The sequence below is a fragment of the Mustelus asterias genome, chromosome 7 (assembly GCF_964213995.1).
Source record: "Mustelus asterias chromosome 7, sMusAst1.hap1.1, whole genome shotgun sequence".
Taxonomy (NCBI): Eukaryota; Metazoa; Chordata; class Chondrichthyes; order Carcharhiniformes; family Triakidae; genus Mustelus; species Mustelus asterias.
In genome coordinates this window covers 121,222,075-121,237,230 of record NC_135807.1, presented here as the reverse complement: position 1 = coordinate 121,237,230, position 15,156 = coordinate 121,222,075, and the positions used below count along the sequence as shown (strand labels likewise).

At 44.8% G+C, this 15,156-nt stretch overlaps 1 protein-coding gene and 1 long non-coding RNA gene across 4 annotated transcripts in view; one reads left to right on the top strand and one right to left on the bottom strand.

Annotated features, from left to right (window-relative positions):
• The window catches only part of LOC144496165 (uncharacterized), a 462,102-nt gene that overhangs the window by 498 nt on the left and 446,448 nt on the right, over positions 1-15,156 (bottom strand). The window lies entirely within an intron of this gene.
• Positions 1-15,156, top strand: part of LOC144496164 (coiled-coil domain-containing protein 102A-like) — a 528,300-nt gene that overhangs the window by 158,018 nt on the left and 355,126 nt on the right. For all 3 annotated transcript variants that reach the window (XM_078217149.1, XM_078217150.1, XM_078217151.1), the window contains exon 5: positions 10,901-11,017. In XM_078217149.1, coding sequence (XP_078073275.1) covers positions 10,901-11,017 — 117 coding nt within the window. The remainder of the gene's footprint in view (positions 1-10,900; positions 11,018-15,156) is intronic.

Sequence of the window (15,156 nt, the reverse complement as noted above, 5' to 3'; positions counted from 1 at the left end):
GTGGGGGAGCTCTACCTGGTGAAGTTCCAGGAACACCCGAGGGACCCAAACACGAACCTGGTGATGGTGAAAGCTGGACTCGGAATAAAAACGCAGCACGACCATCCTGAAACCCCAAAGTTGTTGCTCGAGTTGAAATTGAAAATGGGGAGGGGTGTGAATCAACGGGTCAGGAGCCCACGGCTGGACTCAGGGGTTCTTTCAGAGGGCACCCTCAAAATGGTTGGAGTCTCAAGACTGAAATGGAGTCAAAGCTGAGAGGAAAGAGGAGGATTTTCTTGAGAAGATGCAGCCACTGTCTTTTGGTGTGCTTTCGTAAAAGCTTTCTTTTTTTTATTATTCATTCTGGCCAGCATTTATTATCCATCCCGAGGTGCCTGAGGGCAGTTGAGAATCAACCACATTGCTGTGGGTCTGGAATCACATGTAGGCCAGACCAGGTAAGGATGGCAGATTTCCTTCCCTAAAGGACATTTGTGAACCAGATGGGTTTTTCCGACAATTGACAAAGGACTGCAGGAGTTATTGGCTTCGTAATGAAGCTGCTTCTTTTGAGCTTAAACAGAAATTACGTGAGAATGAAAAATGTCGTCAACATTAAGGAAGCACAACTGTTGCAAATCTGCAGATTGTCAGTGAAAGGGGAGGCAATGGCCTAGTGGTATTATCGCTGGACTATTAATCCGGAAACTCAGCTAATGTTCTGGGGACCCGGGTTCGAATCCCGCCACAGCAGATGGTGGAATTTGAATTCAATAAAAAATATCTGGACTGAAGAATCTACTGATGACCATGAAACCGTTGTCGATTGTTGGAAAAACCCATCTGGCTCACTAATGTCCTTTAGGGAAGGAAATCGATCGTCCCTACCTGGTCTGGCCTACATGTGATTCTGGATCCACAGCAATGTGGTTGACTCTCACTTGCCCTCTGGACAAGGGCATCTAGGGATGGGCTATAAATGCTGGCCGGTTAGCGACGCCCATGTCCTATGAATGAATAAAAAAAAGCCTTTAATGTGATTCTCCAATTGGCGTGGATCATGGGCCAAAGGGCATCCAATCATTGCTGATGTGTAAGTTGAGGTTGATCAGTACACCAGATCATAGACAGACTAGTGACCTGTTCCAGGAATAATTAGCTGCAGAAACAGATGAAAGTTTGACTTATGCAGGAAAGGGTGCAGAAAGTTTGAAAGGGAGAGATGGTTCATTGGAACACAAGACACGTCGATTCTCAGAAACCCTTGGGGCTGATTACATTTCGGATTTCTGATCATTTTATTTTTCAGGTACCATGTATAACCTTACATTACTTACACCTAAGCCGAGGCTAGCTATCGTCTAAAGTAAAACAAAACGAATAGAAAAGTAAGATGGATTACTGAATAATAAATAAGTTCCTTTCTGACATATTCACCACATAAATCGCAAAGTAAACAGTCCAGACGGACAAGTCGATTTCCTGCGATAAAGGTCAATGAGGTTCACAAAGAGTGCAGTATTGGGATGCTCAGTTGTGTTCAGTTTTCTGATTTACAGATATAAGATGCTTGACCTGTATTGGTGTAACTGGAGTACAGTCATGATTCTTCTTTGCAATCTTTGAAAGACTTTGCTTACTGAAATCTCTACTACATCCGATAAAATTGGTGTCAGTCTCAGTTGACCAGAAATATTTTTGGCCTTCTTCCAATCCCTCCCCATCCTGCCATCTGTTTAGAAGGATTAAACAGCTGTAGAATGACTCTCCAAATGAATGTACCCTTTTTCCAGATTACAATGTAAAAGAGGAACGCCAGATGCAAGAGGTTCCCAGAATGAAGCGTTCTGCTCGAAGAAAGCAGTCCTCTTACTGTTATCCCTATTCATAATCTCCTTATCTGCTATTCTTGCTATAGAGGGAGTGCAGAGAATGTTTACCAGACTGATTCCTGGGAGGGCAGGACTCACGTATAAGGAGAGATCGATTTGGTTAAGAATATATCTGCTAGAGTTTAGAAGAATGAGGGGAAATCTATAAAATTCTAACGGGACTAGACAGGGTAAATTCAAGAAGGATGTAGCCGATGGTGGGGGTGTCCAGAACCAGGGGTCATAGACTAAGGATGCGGGTAAATCCTTTTAGGACTGAGATGAGGAGAAATTTCTTTATCCAGGGGATGGTAAGTCTAGTAACCATTTAAAAGACAGGTTCAAAAGTCTTATGTGTGCCCCCCATACCAACCTCCACCACTTTACCATCCGTGCCATGCTATGGCGCTCTGTCCACCCTGCATGGCCCCTCATATACCTATCCAACCTTTTCCCCCCAAGGTGCCTCATACCCTCCACCGTTCAACAATCACCAGGCAGGGGTGTTCCCTTCCAATCGGGGAACACTTCAGCAGTCACGGGCATTCAGCCTCTGATCTTCAGGTAAGCGTTCTCCAAGGCGGCCTTCACGACACACGACAACGCAGAATCACTGAGTAGAGACTGATAGCCAAGTTCCACACACATGAGGACGGCCTCAACCGGGATCTTGGGTTCATGTCACACTATCTGTAACCCCCACGACTTGCCTGGGCTTGCAAAATCTCACTAACTATGAACTGGGCTTGCAAAATCTAACTATGAACTGGGCTTGCAAAATCTCACTAACTATGAACTGTCCTGGCTGGAGACAATACACATCTCTTTAACCTGTGCTTAACCCCCTCTCCACTCACATTGTCTGTACCTTTAAGACTTGATTGCCTGTAAAGACTCGCATTCCACCCATTATCTTGTAAATTGAGTTTGTGTCTTTACATGCCCTGTTTGTGAACACGAGTCCTCACTCACCTGAAGAAGGAGCTTGGGGCTCCGAAAGCTAGTGCTGCCAAATAAACCTGTTGGACTTTAACCTGGTGTTGTGAGACTTCTTATTGAGCTTACCCCAGTCCAACGCCAGCATCTCCACATCTTCTCCCCACCCCCATACTCTCCATGTCCTTGTTCGCTTTCCCTTACTACTCATAATCAGCATGATTTTGGAAAGGCAGATATGTGTATTTCTTAGTTCTCATATTGTGAGCAGTTAATTAATAGTAGCAAGCTTTTGTGAGTTTAAATAAAGAGCATTATTTGTCTACATATTCACCCGAGAGTCTAAGCGCTGCATCACTCATGCACACACATACACAAGAAAAATAGGACATCACTGGGCAATTGATACAATTAATCTGAGCTAGTATTTACCTTTTGAGGCTTAAGTGTTGCTAAAAATGATTCTGAGGTTGAGAGCAATTTAATTCATGACAATGCTTTCTGAATTCTTTGATAGTTTCAAGAAATAGTTATTTTTTTATTTATATGGATACTGATAGGAGGCTGCTGTGTAAATGTTGAGGCAATTCAAATGTATTAAAGTGAGAAAGAATGCTGAGTCATATTATAGAAAAGAACCATAGAATCCCCACAGTACAGAAGAAGGCCATTCGACCCATCGAGCTTGCACCAACAGTAATACCACCCAATCCCCGTAACCCCACATATTTAACCTGCTAATCCCCCTGACACTAAGGGGCAATTTAGCATAGCCAATCCATCTAACCTACACGTGTTTGGAGTGTGGGAGGAAACTGGAGCACCCGGAGGAAACCCACGCAGACACAGGGAGAATGTGCAGACTCCACATAGACAGTCACCTGAGGCCAGAATTGAACCCGGGTCCCTGGCGCTGTGAGGCAGTAGTGCTAACCATTGTGCCACCATGCTATTTGGGCACCATTAATCCCAGGTATCAATTGGGTGGCAACCCTACATCACTCCTTGACAAGGAATATGTTTAAAGGGTAAAGCTATTTCTGGTGAGTGTGTGATGAATAACCTAGTCAGGATATTGATCTGGATTTTAGAGTTCCAGACTAGAGAGGATCCAATGTATTTCGAAATGAAAAATGACCATGACTTTAAATATGAGCAAATGAATATGCACAGCATTAATTCACATTTAGCAGTCACCGGAAAGGAATTGAGAACTAGTGGGATGGTAGTGGTGCAAAATCATATCAAATCAGGTCCTCCATCATCAGGGCATTTTACCAATAGTGGTGCCATATGGGGAGAGGCTGCCCACCCCCTATGGGGCAGGCAGCCATTATCAATAAGTAAAGGCCCAATTAAGGGCTATTTTACAGTGCCATTGGCATTTCATAGATTTCATGGAATCCCTAGTGTAGAAGGAGACCATTCGGCCCATCGAGCCTGCACCGACAAAATCCCACCAGTGCCTGATCCCTGTAACCCCATGCATTTATCCTTCCAATCCCCCTGACACTGAAGGGGCAATTTAGCATGGCTGATCCACCTAACCTGCACATCTTTGGACTGTGGGAGGAAACCGGAGCACCCGGAGGAAACCCGCACAGACACTGGGAGAACGTGCAAACTCCACACAGACAGTGACCCAAGCCGGGAAACGAACCCGGGTGAACCCTGTGAGGCAGCAGTGCTAACCACTGTGCCACCGTGCTGCCCGTTTGCCAACAACCGAGCACTGTTCCTGCCAGCTAACTGGAGGTAGCCTCCTCACCCAGGAGGAAAGGTTTAATGGAATAAAGAAAGGGCTTGTGGTAGGGAAGGCAGCTCTTGCTGCATCAATTATTTCCCCAGAGGGCTGGTTAGTTTTTTGAAATGTTTAAATTATCTCCTGTAACCCTTGGTCTCCTGCCTGCCTCCGCGGTGCCCATCTACCCTGGCGGGACTGCTGAGGCTTCAGAGCAGCCAGCCCGATGATTGGGCCAGCGAGCAACAGAAGGCTGCTGGCCATTCCTAATTGGAAGCAGACAGCCAATTAGGAGGCAGCCAATGGCAAAATTGTTGGACACTGCCAGCAAGAGCGGCCTCAAATTTCCCAAATTCCAGAGGTCGCGAGAGGGTGATTGCCCTTAACGTGAAGGCGGCATTTGACCAAGTGTGGCATCAATAAGCTCAAGAAAAATTGAAGTCAGTGGGCATCAGGGGAAAACTTTCCAATGGTTGAAATTGTATCTGCTACAAAGGAAGATGGAGGGCCATAATCTCAGCTTTTCCCACAGTCCAAAGATGTCCAAGTCAGGTGGGTAGGCCATGATAAATTGCCCCTTTGTGTCAGGGGGATTAGCAGGGTAAATGTGTGGGGTTATGGGAATAGGGCCTGGGTGGGGTTATTGTTGGTGCAGGCTCAATGGCAGTTTATCCGTGTAAAGGATAATCTTTAAGACCAGCTCACGTATTTTAATCGTTAGATTCACTTTATTACCTCCAGCTTGAGACTTTGTTCTCATTTTGTGCTTTTTCAATCCAGGGGATAAAGTATACAAACATTAAAAACATTTCCAAATAGGGTCAAAGGGTGAAAAAATGGTAACGAGGAAAAATGAATCGCTCTTTACTTAAATGCACATCGTAATCTGCACCAAATAAACGAATTAACGGCACAAATTGACATGAATGGGTATGAGCTTACAACCATTACAGCGAGGTATTTACAAGAAGATCAAAGCTGCGAACTAAACATTCATGAGTCTGTGACTTTTCATAAGGACAGGCAGAAAGGAATGGGTGGTGGGGTAGCTTCGTTAGTACGTGATTGAATAAGTACAATAGCAAGAAATGGAGCCGTGAGGCAGCAACGCTAACCACTGTGCCGCTCTGTCTTTAGAAAACATGAAGGAACGTGTTATCCACTCAAATCAGGACTTACCTCACCCTTTACTGCCATTTACTTTGAAATAGCTCGAACTGTTGAGTGCGCTGAAGATCCTTTTATTAACACTTACCCTGATCAATTCATTTTATTGCTGTTTACACTGATAGCAATTCAATTCTTTTTAGCATTGTTCAAACTGATGTTTAGTAGCTGCATCCTTGTGTTAAAATCTACATGTGGCTAGATATAGTCATAGCTGAGATATGGTGAACTGCCTTTGTTATCTAATCAACTGACCTCCTCTACACAGATTAGGGATTGTGTTAACTGGCCTTTTTGGAATGATTGGGAAGCAGTGTGGCAGTATTGTTGGTGCCATGCTGCGGACCACATTTGGCTGATGTAGCGCTGGTCAGAGGCTGGCACTATTCCTTCCTATGATTTCCAACTCAGATGTTAACAATGTTTATCATTTTTCAACAAATGGTGCAGGAAATTTCCCAGCAGCAGGATCGGATACAGCAGCCAGCCAATAATTGAAGGCAGCATTAGGGTGGTTTTCCTGGAGTCGCCCCCAGCTTTGTGGCGATCGCTTCCCTGCAGCCAACTTGGGAGCCACTGGAGTCAGAGCTTTCAGGCCCCAAAGAGGGTGCCTCAGGCAGAGATAGCCACTCCCAGAGGAGGTCAAAATGGAGACCCCCTTCTCAATTCCCAAGTTGCCTCAGCAGTGTCCTCTGCTCTTGTCAGATACATGCGCAGTGAGACACCCTCTAGGGAGCCAGAAACCATCTTGCAGTCTGTACTTTGTTTATCTTAAAAGAGAGATTGAATGAATCTGGAACTCAGGATTACTGCCTAAAAATAAGGGATGCTCATTTTAAGACCGAGATGAAGATCATTTCTCTCAGAGGGTCGTTAGTCTTTGGAACTCTCTCTCTCTCTCTCTCAAAAGGCGGTGGAAGCAGAGCCTCTGAATATTTTTAAGGCAGAGCTAGATAGAATTCTTGACTGACAAGGGGAGTGAAAGATTATCGGGGGGCAGGCGGGAATGGGGGGATGAGGTTACAATCAGATCAGTCATGATCTTACTGAATGGTGGAGCAGCATTGAGGGGCCGAGTGGCCTATTCCTGCTCCTAATTCGTATGAGATTCATTACTGTTCTTATTGAAATCTACTTGGCAATAAAATCAAGTTTCATCACGTCTGTGATGATTGATATTTTTCCCTCAGTGACAGAAAACTGGTGACTGTTTCAAAATAAAATTTTATGTATTTTACTTTCTGGCCTAGTTCCTGGATTCCCCCACTCTTGTTGTATCAGCATAATAGCTAGTTCGGTTTATGCCAGATCCTTTATCGACTCATAAAATCTTACAGCGCAGAAGGAGGCCATTCGGCCCATCAAGTCTGCACTGACCACAATCCCACCCAGGCCCTATCCCCACAACCCCATGCATTTACCCCTAGCTAGTCCTCCTGACACTAAGGGGCAATTTAGCATGGCCAATCCACCTAACCCGCACATCTTTGGACTGTGGGAGGAAACTGGAGTACCCAAAGGAAACCCACGCAGACACGGGGAGAATGTGCAAACTCCACACAGACAGTGACCCAAGGCCGGAATTGAATCCGGGTCCCTGGCACTGTGAGGCAGCAGCGCTAACCACTGTGCCACCGTGCCGCTCTATGTGGTATGAGGTATGTGGATAAAGCAAATTTTGCATTGTCATGTTCGATGGGTCCGTTATGACTGAGTTTTGACAGGGGATTGGGAGAATTGCAGAAAAAAGTTATCAGTTCTTGTCGGCAAGCTGAATATTAATGACTCCTCATAGTTACCCAAGCCACAATTGCGTCACATGCTTTAAAACGTATGCGATATTTTCTGAGGGGACATTGGCCCAGCAGACTGGGAGTATTAAATATGATTTTAGATTTGCTTTCTTCTGCACAATACAACATGCAAAAATTATGCCCAGTTGGATTGTTCCAGTCGTGTCTGCGCATTGATAATTAGTTCAGTTGGCATTTTATCTTTGGCAGTGTTTTATTTATTGCCGCCATAACTGTTTAGGAAGCAACATTTTAATGGATCTGGCAGGAGTGAAACCAGGACCAAGCAGGGCACGTGGCTAGCCCATTGCACTGGGGGTGCGCTGATGCCTGCCATCGTGGTTTACCCAGGCTAGGGTCGAGTAAAGGATCAGGGTGGCCAATGAGGTTAAACCGAGGCTTTACCTGACTCAATTGTCCGAAGCCACCACGGACTTTTGGCTAAGATGAAGCGTTGGGATCAAGCCCGGCAGGGGGTGCGATGCCTCATCCTGTCAGCTTGCATCTTATTTGATCGAGCCCAAGATGGGATGCAATGCCTTGGCAGCTTAGATCCTGTTTGTCCCTCATGTGGGGACCATAATTGGACCTAATTTGAATTGGTTTTATTGATTAAAAATAAACTACCAAAAAGCACCAAAAAAAAAGGTAGTTACCTCGTTACCTCTGTTGCTAGTTAAATAATTGCTGACTTTAATTTCTTTCCATTATTTTCAATCACTCCACTCTCCTCATTAGATGGCCTCTTCAATAAACAGTAGTTATTGAATCTCACCGCCCTTTCAGGCAGTGTATTCCAGCTCATAAAAACTCGTGTAACCGAAAACAATTTTTCCTCACTTTACCCCGAAGAATCCTCATTCAGACACCATGAAGTTGGCTTTGTAGTTTCAGCAAGTCTTTATTAACAACTCATAACCATATATGTACATGGAGTAGGGGGTGCAGGAAGGGAGCTGACTTAATCCAACTCTTCACCTATCACTGTCCATCTCCAGACTGACCTTGGCTCTGGGTCGTGTGCCTTCTTACATCACCATCTGGACCATCTGGGGAGTACTGTACTCAGTCCCACACGAGCCCTGTATGTGCTAGACCCTACCACTGCACCCCCAGCCCTTTGGCCAATTGCCTTAAATGTGGACTTCTGGTTATTGGCCCACTAGTCAAGGGAAATGGTCTTATCCTATCGATGTTAGCAAAACCCATAATAATTTTGAACAATTTTATTTGCTCTTCCCTTACCTTTGTATGGGAGGTTTTGTGGTGCAGTGGATAACATCCCTGCCTCTGAACCAGAACTCTGGGTTTGAGTCCCTCCCCAGGACTTGATGGCCAAGGAAGGTGCGTTCATAATGCGATCGAATACGTTGAGTGTGTCAATCTGCAAACCTTCCAGATACTCCAATATCTGTTGCAATGTCTCTCATCCCTGGTACCCTTCTATTGAATCACCTTCGTAACCTCCCCAAGGCATTGACACCCTTTCTAAAGTCTAATGGCCGGAGTGTAATGGCCGCTCATGCCTGCAGGATTTTCCTATCCCGCTGCAGTGAATGGAGATTTGGCTGGGCGCCAAATTCTCCAACTTTGCTGTAGCGTGGTGTGGACAGCCGGTAAGATCGCATCCTGATTGTTAGAATGAAAACATTGGATCTGTTGTAGTGACCAATGGTAACATGCTGTAAGGTCAGCTGACCCAGTAAACTATGTAACCAATGACACAATGATGCGGTGGTCAGCTGACCAGCTGACTCAATATAAATAAGAAGCTGCTGGGGTTTGTGGGGAATTGGAATGGCCCAGGGTGAGGCCTCAAGTGTTGGAGTAATGATGTTTCTTTATTAAACCTTTTTTCTGTGATTCATAGATTGGAGTAAGTTTTGTTTCATTTTATTGCCTATAACTGAAGAGTTCCTTCTGGATCAGCACTGATGTCCACAATTAGTCTCAGTCCTCTGCTGAGGATTAATCCAATGTTTTATAAAAGTTTAGCGTAGCTTCAATGTCTCTACACACCTTTATTTACAAAGCCAAAGATCCTTTTTCCATACATATTATCGACAATCTGATCACCTTCTTGTATCTCCTTCAAATGATTTGTGAATGTACACCCTCAAGTCTCTGTTCCTTCTCCAGCTTTAAGATTGCGCAATTTGTTCAAATCTCCCTTCATCATTCTTCCCAAAAAGCTTCTTCCAATTGCTGACCAGTTAGATTGATGAAATGGAACTTGGCGTGTGCTGGGTTATTAAGACACTATTATACTTTCTCATACTTTCCAAGAGGTTCATCATGTCCTTGATGAGTTTAATCATTTAAATTTTCCAGATGGGTTGATAAAATAAATTAATCAAACACGTTTCTATTTCCTCCAGTTTTTCGTGTTGTGATTTCTAGCTGATGGGTTAGGTAAGAACCAGCAAATAGTTGAATGGGCAAGTTTTTTTTGTAAATTACAGATTGAATTCATTAAAACTTCTTCGTCAAAACAGTTCAAAATTGTCGGTGTGTTCTGCTGGCAGGCACTGCGATGCCCCAAAGTATAATCTAGAGTTGGAATGCCTGTTAATCATCTCATTATCATTGGCTGAGTGCCCCATCTCTGGACCTTGTCAAGCCTGACAGTTTGAAGTTAATCCGAATCCAAGTATTCCTGTTAATCTGCGCTGCAACTTGAGTTTGAAGTTTATTTATTACTGTCACAAGTAGGCTTACATTAACACTGCAATGAAGTTACTGTGAAAATCCCCGAGTCGCCACACTCCAGCACCTGTTCGGGTACACTGAGGGAGAATTTAGCATGGTCAATGCACCTAATCAGCATGTCCTTTGGACTGTGGGAGGAAGTCCACACAAACACAGGGAGAACGTGCAGACTCCGCACAGACAATGACCCAAGGCTGGAATCGAACTTGGGTCCCTGGCACTCTGAGGCAGCAGTGCTAACCACTGTGCCACCGTGCCGACACTTGAATTAAAAGTTGAAATGAACATTGCTGTTCCAAACTGTGTTTAATCACTCACGCATTACATGATGGCGCTGCTGCGCAAAATTTACATCCCTTTCTTACCTTGTGATTTTTGTTTGCACATTGTTATCTGGTTTCAATATAGATCTGGTGGCTTTATTCTGCTTTTACCCCGTGCCAATTGGGAAACAAAATTCACAAAATGTCTGACGTTAATAACAATTGAAAGGCTGTATTTTGCAAAAGGGGGGAAGTTGAATGTTTTACACAATTGTGTAGGGGAAAAAAATCAATGTGTTTGCAGGAAGCCACCTGTGATTGCTTTGGGGAATTGTATGATAAATGTTCAGAATGTTCTGCTACAAAACGTAATTAATTGAGGCAAACTCTGGTGACTGCGTTAACGATGAGTATGTTGTTATTATTTCTTCTGTTCAGTTGACCCTCCTCCGTGACGTTCATCAGAATGAGCTTGGGAGGATCTCAGAAGATCTGGAAGATGAGGTTGGTGCTCGGTCAAACATGGACAGGAAATTGGCCGACCTACGTACTGAGGTAATGCTGTAGATTTGTCTTCACACCCTCCCTGGCGCCATTGGGAAAGTGGCGATATCCGTCTGCAAATAAGGCTTTCTCTCTCTTTATTGCCGCATTTGTGTTAATTTTTCCAAAATATAAGTTCCTATCTTTCCATAACAGGAACTGTATTTACATTTGTCATGCTGAAATCACAAACTCCCAATAGTGATGGGACTGTAGCGGGTCAGTTTTCCATATCCTAGACCCTCAGCCTGTCTGCCCACAGGTTACCTCATTGCTTTCGTGTTTTCTGCTTTCTTTCTTCTTTTGACAAAATGGCTAAAAGGCTACACAATGAATAGTCTTCCCCCAGTGGTTATTGCTCTGAGGTTGTCTTATCTGAAGGCTCTAGAGCTCTGGAAAGACTGTAGAGCAGCATGGTGGCAGAGTGGCTAGCACTGCTGCCTCACAACGCCAGGGATCCGGGTTCGATTCCAGCCTCGGGTCACTGTATTTGCGGAATCTGCATGTTCTCCCCAAGTCTGCATGGATTTTCTCCGGTTTCCTTCCACAGTCTGAAAGACATGCTGGTTAGGTGCATTGGCCATGCTAAATTCTCCCTCAGTGTACCTGAACAGGCATCAGAGTGTGGTGACTAGGGGATTTTCAATGTAACTTCATTGCAATGTAAGCCGACTTGTGACACTAATAAATAAATAAGTCCCAGATGACCTTTGAGGGGGAGAGCTGACTGGTGGTGATTTAACTTGAGGACACCTCATGTGAGGGGTAAGGTTGAGAAGGCAGGGCCTTCATGAATAACCTCAGCTGGTATGGGAATTGAACCCATGCTTTTGGCATCACTCTGCATCACAAGCCAGCTGTCCAACCAACTGAGCTAACCAACTGTAGTCATACTCTGGTGCTTGGCTTCACACTTGTTGATTATTACTACATCTATAATCGATTCCCCAGGTTGTCCTGACCTTTAATTAAAATGTATGTGTCCTGTAATGTGTATGTGTCCCGGAAATCCTGAGGTGGGAGGGAGAGGAGCCTGAGGTAGCGGTACATATTGGTACCGCTGATGTGGGTAGGAAGGGAGAAGGGGTCATGAAAAGGGAGTACAGGGAATTAGGGAGACAGCTGAGAAAGAGGAAAGCAAAGGTAGTAATCTCAGGATTACTGCCTGTGCCACGGGAAGGTGAGGGCAGGAATGGAGTGAGGTGGAAGATGAATGTGTGGCTGAGGGACTGGTGCAGGGGGCAGGGATTCAGGTTCCTGGACCATTGGGACCTCTTTAGGGGCAGGGGTGATCTGTATACAAAAAACGGGTGGAACTTGAATCACAGGGGGACCAATATCCTGGCCGGTAGGTTGGCTAAGGCTACTGGGGAGAATTTAAACTAGATAGGTTGGGGGGAGGGGAGCTAGAAGAGTTGACTAGGATCAAGGAACTAATTGATGGGAGGGAGGATGCAGGGGTAAGGGGAATTACAAAATTAATGGTAGAGGAGAGGGTGCAAGTGAATGAAGGCGGTAATTTAGATAAGGGAGTAGAGGGAGAGGGTGTTCGCGACTCATCAAAGCGGGTCCAGATAAAAGCTGGAATAAGGACACTTTGCCTGAATGCACGAAGCATTCGGAACAAGGTAAATGAGTTGATGGTGCAAATCAGCACAAGTGGGTACGATCTAGTGGCCATTACAGAAACGTGGCTGAAAGGTGACCAGGACTGGGAGATGAATATCCAGGGGTATCAGGCGTTTAGGAAGAATAGACAGGAAGGAAAAGGTGGTGGGGTCGCGCTATTAATAAGAGATAATATCAGGGCAGTACTGAGGGATGACATAGGCTCTGAGGAACAAAACGTGGAATCATTATGGGTAGAGATGAGGAATAGTAGAGGGAGAAAGACACTTGTAGGTGTGGTATATAGGCCCCCAAATAATAATGTTGAGGTAGGGAGGGCTATAAACAAGCAGATAAGGGATGCATGTAAAAACGGAACGGCAATAATCATGGGGGACTTCAACATGCGCATTGACTGGCAGACTCAAGTCGGTAAGGGTGGAATGGAGGAAGAGTTCTTAGAATGCTGTCGGGATAGTTTCCTTGAACAGCATGTTACGGAACCGACGAGGGAACGAGCTTTTTTGGATCTGGTATTGTGTAACGAGGTAGGTAGAATTAAGGATCTGATTGTGAAGGACCCTCTTGGGTCTAGTGACCATAATATGGTCGAATTTCTGATTCAGATGGAAGAGGAGAAAGTTTGGTCCCAAACCAGTGTCCTCTGTTTGAACAGAGGGAAATATGATAGGATGAGGGATGAATTGGCTAAGGTAGACTGGGAGAGCAGGCTGGCAGGTAGGATAGCTGAGGAACAGTGGAGGATTTTTAAGGAGATCCTTTTCAGTTCTCAGCAAAAATATATTCCAGCAAAAAACAAGGATTGTAAGAAGAGGGAGAACCAGCCGTGGATAACGAAGGAAATAAAGGAGAGTATTAAAATAAAAACAGCTGCGTACAGAGTGGCCAAAAATAGTGGAGAAACAAGTGATTGGGAAAAATTTAAGAAACAACAAAGAGAGACTAAGAAAGCGATAAAGAAAGGAAGGATAGACTATGAAGCTAGGCGAGCAATTAATATAAAAAATGATAGTAAAAGTTTTTATAAATATATAAAAAGGAATAGAGTGGCTAGAGTGAATGTTGGACCCTTGGAGGACGAGAGGGGGGAGTTAATAGTGGGAAATGAGGATATGGCTGAGTCTTTAAATAAGTTTTTTGTGTCGGTCTTCACGGTGGAGGACACAAATAGTTTGCCAAATATTAACGATAGAGGGTTGGCAGCAGGAGAAATATTTAATACAATTAATGTTACCAGAGAGGCAGTGCTGGGTAGACTAATGGGACTGAAGGTGGACAAGTCCCCGGGTCCGGATGGAATGCATCCCAGGGTATAGAAAGAAATGTCAGAGGTAATAGTGGATGCGTTAGTGATTATTTATCAAAACTCGTTGCATTCTGGGGTAGTGCCGGTTGATTGGAAAACGGCTAATGTTACGCCGCTGTTTAAAAAAGGAAGGAGACAAAAGGCGGGTAACTATAGGCCGGTCAGCTTAACGTCTGTAGTAGGGAAAATGCTGGAATCCATTATTAAAGAGGAGATAGCAGGGCATCTGGATAGAAATGGTTCGATCAATCAGACGCAGCATGGATTCATGAGGGGAAAGTCGTGCTTGACGAACATGTTGGATTTTTATGAAGATGTGACTAGGGCGGTTGATGGAGGAGAACCGGTGGATGCGGTGTTTTTGGATTTCCAAAAGGCGTTTGATAAGGTGCCCCATAAAAGGCTGCTGAAGAAGATTAGGGCACACGGAGTTGGGGGTAGTGTGTTAAAGTGGATTGGGGACTGGCTATCCGACAGGAAGCAAAGAGTCGGAATAAATGGGTGTTTTTCCGGTTGGAGGAAGGTAACTAGTGGCGTGCCGCAGGGATCGGTACTCGGGCCGCAACTATTTACCATTTATATAGATGATCTGGAGGAGGGGACGGAGTGTAGGGTAACGAAGTTTGCAGACGACACAAAGATAAGTGGAAAAGTGAATCGTGTGGAGGACGGAGAAGATCTGCAGAGAGATTTGGACAGGCTGAGTGAGTGGGCGAGGATATGGCAAATGGAGTATAACGTTGATAAATGCGAGGTTATACACTTTGGAGGAAATAATAACAAATGGGATTACTATCTCAATGGAAACAAATTAAAACATGCTACCGTGCAAAGGGACCTGGGGGTCCTTGTGCATGAGACACAAAAGCCCAGTCTGCAGGTACAACAGGTGATCAAGAGGCAAATGGGATGTTGGCCTATATCGCGAGGGGGATAGAATATAAAAGCAGGGATGTCTTGATGCACCTGTACAGGGCATTGGTGAGGCCGCAGCTGGAATACTGTGTGCAGTATTGGTCCCCTTATATGAGGAAGGATATATTGGCATTGGAGGGAGTGCAGAGAAGGTTCACCAGGTTGATACCGGAGATGAGGGGTTTGGATTATGAGGAGAGGCTGAGGAGATTGGGTTTGTACTCGTTGGAGTTTAGAAGGATGAGGGGGGATCTTATGGAGACTTATAAGATAATGCGGGGGCTGGATAGGGTGGAGGCGG